At 46.8% G+C, this 8212-nt stretch overlaps 1 protein-coding gene across 1 annotated transcript in view; it reads right to left on the bottom strand.

The window, feature by feature from the left end:
• b4galnt3b (beta-1,4-N-acetyl-galactosaminyl transferase 3b) overlaps positions 1–134 on the bottom strand; it is a 71484-nt gene extending 71350 nt beyond the window's left edge. Inside the window, exon 1 of the mRNA XM_078417455.1 lies at positions 53–134. Within this exon, the coding sequence (XP_078273581.1) occupies positions 53–134 (82 nt within the window). The remainder of the gene's footprint in view (positions 1–52) is intronic.
• Between the last annotated feature and the right edge of the window lie 8078 nt (positions 135–8212).

The following is an 8212-nucleotide window of genomic DNA, read 5'->3' on the forward strand; positions in this document are numbered from 1 at the left end:
GCTTGTAGTCCCAAGTGAAATGCAGGAAGCTGCCAGACTTGGTCAGTCTAACCTGGCATGGGCTCAACAGGCAAACGGTCCAACAACACTGCTGTGAAATCCTCTCCTTGGAGGCCAGCATCAGCCACGCTCATCATTAGGATTTGTGCATTCACACATATTTTTAGTTTTAGTTTAGTTTAGAGATACAGCGCGGTAACAGGCCCTCTCGGCCCACCCGGTCCGCGCCGACCAGCGATCCCCACACATTCTTTTAACACGATCCTACACCCACTGGGGACAGTTTATAGATTTACCAAGTCAATCCACCTACAAACCTGCACGTCTTTGGAGTGTGGGAGGAAACCGAAGATCTTGGAGAAAACCCGTGCAGGTCACGGGGAGAACGTACAAACTCCGTACAGACAGCGCCCGTAGTCGGGATCGAACCCTACCTTCCAAACTCCAGCGAGTACAGGCCCAGTGCCATTAAACGCTCATCATACGTGAAAGCAGTCATCCCCGCGATCATTCTCGTAAACCTTCTCTGGGCCTTCTCCAATGCCAGCACGTCCATCCTCAGATATGGGGCCCAACACTGCTCACAATACTCTTGCACACTTTATCATTTATCAGTTATCCCATCACAAGTAGCCCACATTCTGCAATCTGGATCTTTTCCTTCGCTCCACCTATTGTTGATTCTGTTAGTTTAGTTTAATTTAGTTTAGAGATACAGCACAGAAACTGGCCCTTCACCCACCGAGTCCGCGCCGACCAGCGATCCCCGCACACTAACACTATCCTACACACACTAGGGACAATTTACATTTATACCAAGCCAATTAACCTACAAACCTGCACGTCTTTGGAGTGATGGAGGAAACCGGAGATAGCCCACATGGGTCACACGACGAACATACAAATTCCGTACAGACAGCACCCGTAGTAAGGACCAAGCCCGGATCTCTGGCACTGAGATAGCAACTATACCACTGCCCCACTGTGCCGCGCATAGAGTCAAACAGCATAGAAACAGGCCCTGCAGCCCAAATTGCCCACGCCAACCAACTGCAACAGCCCCACCTGCCTACATTTGGCCTTCATCCCTCTAAACCTTTCCTATTCGTGTACCTGTCCAAATGTCTTTAAAATGTCGTAAATGAGTTTGCCTTGATTGTATTGAGGTATAGGATTATCGGATTGGATGACATGCCTTTCACTGACGTGACAATAATAATAAACCTACACCTTAACCTGAAAAGAGAAAGCTAAGCTGCAACAAAAAGGTGTTTTTTGAAGAAAGATTACCAGACCGGTTTGGGCAGAATAATAGAAAACTGTGTTGATAGATGTTGCCTGACCTGCTTAGTCACTCTGGACTCTGTGTCTTTTTTAACAAAACAAGAAGCGCTGGTGACACTGACCACAACAGTAGAGTCCTTGACAAGCTGGTTAACTTTGCGTTTCATGAGATGGACGCAAAGTGCTGGAGTAACTCAGCGGGATGGGCAGCATCTGTGGAGAACATGGATAGGTGACGTTTCACAGAGTGCTGGAGTAACTCAGCAGGTCAGGCAGCATCTCTGGAGAACATGGATAGGTGACGTTTCACAGAGTGCTGGAGTAACTCAGCGGGTCAGGCAGCATCTCTGGAGAACATGGATAGGTGACGTTTCACAGAGTGCTGGAGTAACTCAGCGGGTCGGGCAGCATCTCTGGAGAGAAGGAATGGGTGACGTTTCAGGTCGAGACCCTTCCCGCTGAGTTACTCCAAGGAAGTAAGCAGGCAGTGAAGAAAGCTAATGGCATGTTGGCCTTCATTGCGAGAGGATTTGAGTTTAGGAGCAAGGAGGTCCTACTGCAGTTGTACAGGGCGCTGGTGAGACCGCACATGGAGTATTGTGTGCAGTTTTGGTCTCCTAATTTGAGGAAGGACATTATTGCTATTGAGGGAGTGCAGCGTAGGTTCACCAGGTTAATTCCCGGGATGGCGGGACTGACGTTTGATGAAAGAATGGGTCGACTGGGCTTGTATTCACTGGAATTTAGAAGGATGAGAGGGAATCTTATAGAAACATATGAAATTCTTAAAGGATTGGACAGGCTAGATGCAGGAAAAATGTTCCCAATGTTGGGGGAGTCCAGAACCAGGGGTCACAGCTTAAGAATAAGGGGTCAATAAGAGTTGTGAATCTGTGGAATTCTCTGCCACAGAAGGCAGTGGAGGCCAATTCACTGGATGTTTTCAAGAGAGAGTTAGATTTAGCTCTTAGCGCTAACGGAATCAAGGGATACGGGGAGAAAGCAGGAACGGGGTACTGATTCTGAATGATCAGCCATTATCAAATTGAATGGTGGTACTGGCTTGAAGGGCCGAACAGCCTACTCCTGCACCTATTTTCCATGTTGCTAAATCTGTTTCATGAGATATATATTAATCAGTGATCCGTCCAAAGCAGTTAACCATGGCAGACATCAATGTTAACACATGTCAGTGGCAACCAATCTCACTGCAGAACTGCAGGGTGTCAGTGGTTATGGGGAGAAGGCAGGAGAATGGGGTTGAGAGGGGAAGATAGATCAGCCACGATTGAGTAGACCCGAGGGACCACATGACACAAATCTGCCCCTTTCACATGAACTAATGAGATGTGGTCACACAGCCAACAAGGCAAAACAGCGAGGATTATAAACCCAGGCAATATGCTGGTGGAGGACCATGGCTTCTCAGTCTCTCTAGGTTCTGGTATGGTTCTAATTGGAATGGAAGTGGAATGGAATGAATAGCAGACTTCATTCTCTCCTCAAACTACAATCCAACGTGCCGTGTATAAAGCATCTATTGTTAACAAGTATCACCAGCAAAGGACAAGCAAACAAAACATCAGTCAATCTTTGCTACGAAAGGCACCCTAGAATGCATTTGTGGAGTATAATCACATTCCCCTTTGTACACTGTAACCTTAAGGGCATTTAAGTGGAATAGAGTTCTGCCAAAGAGACCATGCTGACCGATGATCTCCCCATAGACTAATACACCGACATACACTGGGGACAATTTACAATTTTACTGAAGTCAATTAACCTACAAACCTGCACGTCTTTGGAACGTGGGAGGAAACCGGAGCACCTGGAGAAAACCCACGTGATTACAGGAAGAACGTACAAACTCCGTACAGACAGCACCCGTAGTGAGGATGGAACTCGGGTCTGTGGCGCTGTAAGGCGGCAACTCTACCGCTGCGCCACCGTGCCGTGCCTGGAGCTGTAACCCTAACTTGCCTCAACTACCTCATCCAGCCCAACCTCCGGCAGCTCGTTCCATACACCCACCACCCTCCGTGTGAAAAGGTTGCCCAGCAGGTTCCTATTAAATCTTTTCCCTCCCACCTTAAACCAATGTTCTCTGGTTCGTGATTCCCCTACCCTGGGTAAAAGATGCTGTGCATTCACTCGAGCGAGCTATTCCACACACAACAATAATAAACCTTAGAGAGGCACAAAAAACTGGAGCAACTCAGCATCTCTGGAGAGAAGGAATGGGTGACGTTTCAGGTCGGAACCCTTCTTCAGAATAAACCCTCACCTCCTAAATACCATGGGAAAATCCCATAAATCCCATTAAATAAGATTTTGTTGAAAAAAATTAACAATGATCTAAACAAAGCAATAGTTATTCTGTAAAAATGTCAGGCAAAGAAATTAAAATCCATGCATTGTAAATCCCATGTTACAATATGATTTCCCTAACCTATTAGCTATAAAATTTCTCCCAAATTCTCACATATTTGCCATATATATTCATATAAATAAGTTAATTTATGATTGCATACTTCAACCTATAATTCAATTAGTTTAGTTTAGAGATACAGCACGGAAACAGGCCCTTCGGCCCACCGAGTCCGTGCTGACCAGTGATCCCCACACTAACACTATCCTACACCCACACAAGGGACAATTTACATTTATACCAAGCCAATTAGCCTACAAACCTGCACGTCTTTGGAGTGTGGGAGGAAACCGGAGCACCCGGAGAAAACCCACGCAGGTCACGGGGAGAACGTGTAAACTCCGTACAGACAGCACCCGTAGTCGGGATCGAACCTGGGTCTCCGGCGCTGTGAGGCAGAAACTCAAGTACTGAGCCACCGTGCCGACCCGATAATGTTTGTTCCTTTTTATGAAAGATGAATCTTATTTTAGTTTGTAGCTACACAGCATGGAGCTAGTGTCAATTTCAACGACACAATTAAATCTCTCACTTTTCAGAGTCAATCCAATTTTAAAACCAATTTCATATTTTTCTCCCAGCTTCTAATTTTGGTTCACTCAACAGATATCTCAAATAAGCTGCTTGCAGTTCGCACTTCCAAAATAAAAGTTAAAAGCTTAGTAGGCACAAACAAGTCTAACAATAAGTGTAGGAAGGAACTGCAGATGCTGGTTTACACCGAAGATAGACACAAAATGCTGGAGTAACTCAGCGGGACAGGCAGCATCTCTGGAGAGAAGGAATGGGTGACGTTTCGGGTCCACACCCTTCCTCAGACCTTACTACATGTGGAGCGCTTGAATTGAATACATTTTTTCAGGCCGTTGTTGCGACCTCTGATGAGAATGATCCAAAATATGTCTTGCGCTTTCTAAGTTTTCTACATTTGCAAAACAGAAAGCATGTGTTGGGAAGAACTGCAGATGTTGGTTTAAATCGAAGGTAGACACAAAATGCTGGAGTAACTCAGCGGGACAGGCAGCATCTCTGGAGAGAGGGAATGGGTGACGTTTCGTGTGAAGAAGGGTCTCGCCCCGAAACGTCACCCATTCCTTCTCTCCGGAGATGCTGCTTGTCCCGCTGAGTTACTCAATGGGCAATTACTCAAGTAATGTCTGTGCACCGAGGTTGGATTGACCTGGGTCATGCAGTGGAGGAGACAAGGCTTGAACTCTTTCCCAATTGCCTAAAGGAGCGGCTCCATTCTTATCAAGAGCTGGCTGGAGAAGGTACGACGATCCAGCAAGAAATCTCTCTTCCCACGAGGATCCATGGAACAGAAGCAGTGACTGACGTCACCACCAGTGAAGTCACTAATCTCCTGTGGAAGGGCGGCACGGTGGCGCAGCGGCAGAGTTGCTGCCTCACAGCGCCAGAGACCCCGGCTCGATCCCCACTACAGGTGCTGTCTGTACGGAGTTGGTACGTTCTCCCCGTGACCTGCCGGAGCTTCCTGCGAGTTCTTCGGTTTTCTCCCACATTCCAAAGACGTACAAGTTTGTAGGTTAGTTGGCTCTGGTATCAATTGTAAATTGTCCGTGTTGTGTGTGGGGCAGTGTTGATGTGCAGGGATCGCTGGCCGGTGCGGACTCAGTGGGCTCTGTATCTCTAAACTGAACTATATGGTACGCACTGCAACGATGTCAAGTTGGGAATGGCAAGGGAGGCATGTTCAGCTAATTTAATCATTCACTTCCCACTTAATTTGCTAAAGTTACTGCACCATTAGTGTGAAGTAATTCATAAGGTTGACACAAAATGCTGGAGTAACTCAGCGGGTCAGGCAGCGTCACAGGAGAGAAGGAACGGGTTCTCGAGACCCTTCTTCAGACTTAGACAATAGGTGCAGGAGGAGGCCATTCGGCCCTTCGTGCCAGCACCGCCATTCAATGTGATCATGGCTGATCATTCTCAATCAGTACCCCGTTCCTGCCTTCTCCCCATACCCCCTGACTCCGCTATCCTTAAGAGCTCTATCTAGCTCTCTCTTGAATGCATTCAGAGAATTGGCCTCCACTGCCTTCTGAGGCAGAGAATTCCACAGATTCACAACTCTCTGACTGGAAAAGTTTTTCCTCATCTCAGTTCTAAATGGCCTACCCCTTATTCTTAAACTGTGGCCCCTTGTTCTGGACTCCCCCAACGTTGGGAACATGTTTCCTGCCTCTAACGTGTCCAACCCCTTAATAATCTTATACGTTTCGATAAGTTCTCCTAGCATCTGCAGTTTTTTTCCTACACTCCTGCCATTCCACTGCGGATTCTCCTCAAAGTATGTCTACTTTTCCTACTCCCGAGATGCTGCCTGACCCGCTGTGTTACTCCAGCGTTTTGTGTCTACCTTCGATTTAAACCTGCTGCACCTGCGGTTGTTTTTCCTAAGGTCCACTACTCTTTGGTTCCCAGAGTCTTTCTGGATTATCCGTGTTTCCAGACCAACAGAGGTGGTGGCCTCCGAGCGGAGTCCAACGTTACCGGAACGTTCCGCCTAGGCCGCCGAGGGAGGGACCGAGATACCAGCCCGCAAAGTGGGCGCTCTTGAAATTTTATCCGGATTAAAGGAGGTGCCGGAACATCAGATGGATGGTCAGCCGTGATCACATTGAATGGTGGTGCCGGCTTGAAGGGCTGAATGGCCTCCTCCTGCACCTATTGTCTAAAATCAGTGGTGGACATTTTTATGCACACAGCTCTTTTCAAAGTAAACAAAATAATTGACGTTGGTGTTTAACATTGGTGAGGTGATATTGCCCTGAACAGAAACAAGGAGAAACTTGATTCTTTTTTTTAAATGTACAAAAGAAAATCAGACATTTTTTAGATTATTGGTCTCAGAAAAAAGTTTTGCTAATAGACAATAGACAATAGACAATAGGTGCAGGAGTAGGCCATTCAGCCCTTCGAGCCAGCACCGCCATTCAATGCGATCATGGCTGATCACTATCAATCAGTACCCCGTTCCTGCCTTCTCCCCATACCCCCTCACTCCGCTATCCTTAAGAGCTCTATCCAGCTCTCTCTTGAAAGCATCCAACGAACTGGCCTCCACTGCCTTCTGAGGCAGAGAATTCCACACCTTCACCACCCTCTGACTGAAAAAGTTCTTCCTCATCTCCGTTCTAAATGGCCTACCCCTTATTCTCAAACTGTGGCCCCTTGTTCTGGACTCCCCCAACATTGGGAACATGTTATCTGCCTCTAATGTGTCCAATCCCCTAATTATCTTATATGTTTCAATAAGATCCCCCCTCATCCTTCTAAATTCCAGTGTATACAAGCCCAATCGCTCCAGCCTTTCAGCAAAACAAGCAAAACAAGATAAGATATTAATTGGAAATCATGACTATAATTTGTCCACACACACACACACACCACACACACACACATACACACACACACACACACACAGATTGGGAAACTACAGCTTGTTGGAAAGGACAGGACATATTGAAGGCAAGGTGCAGAAGGAGTTGACTGAACATTTACAAAGCGGACAAAATCGATAACAAGAAGGAACTTGAGAAAAAACGCAAAATTGCTTTAACGCCGCGTTACTCAGCTTCTAGTTCATGACCTGAAAGTGGGGCTCAAGAGTAGAAGGGGCAACGGAAATAACTTTAAATAACTTGGCACTACCATTACAAATACGGTGGCCACCATCACAGTGTTCCATGCAAATACACAGAAGCTAAACTCACATCGTGACTCTCTCCCAATTGTTTTTCAGGTGGCAGTGTCAAGCTGTCACCCAACAAGCTTGAATGTATGGAGACAAGGAACTGCAGAAGCCGGTTTACAACAAAAAAAAAGACACAAAGTGCTGGAGTAACTCAGCGGGTCAAAAGCATCCCTGGAGAAAAAGGACGGAGGTGGTTTCTGGTCCACTTTTAAACCAGACGGATTGTAAGTGGAAGGGGAAGCTATGGCTCCACATCAGCAGGGTCTCGACCCAAAACATCACCCCTCCATGTCCTCCAGAGAAGCTGCCTGACCCGTTGAGATACTCCAGTACTTTATGTGCCTATTTTTTCGTTGTTATCCAGCATCTGCAAAGGCTGCGTTTGCATGAATGCCTGGTCTTTGTACGTAAACATTTTGGCAAAATAATAAAAAACTGCACCTGACTTTTTTGTAGGCGCTCTCATTAAAAACAGTTGCAGGCTCATGGCAAAATAAACACTAATCCTCCCTCACTGCAGGTGCATTCCGGTTCGGTACCAGCCCGTTCCGGATGGTATAAACCCGAGATGTTTATGTCACGTAATCAGTTGCTCATCTGGGTTCCAGCTCCAATAATCCCTGCCTCTCCTCTTGGCGAGCCCCTAGACTTTGAGCTAACTTGCTTCCACTCCAGCTCTGCGGGTAACAGAGGCCATCATGTGTCTCATGTGCGTGGTCATTGTAACAGTGGCACGGTGGCACAGCGGTAGAGTTCCTGCCTCACAGCGCCAGTTCTAT

The sequence above is a fragment of the Rhinoraja longicauda genome, chromosome 20 (assembly GCF_053455715.1).
Source record: "Rhinoraja longicauda isolate Sanriku21f chromosome 20, sRhiLon1.1, whole genome shotgun sequence".
NCBI lineage: Eukaryota > Metazoa > Chordata > Chondrichthyes > Rajiformes > Arhynchobatidae > Rhinoraja > Rhinoraja longicauda.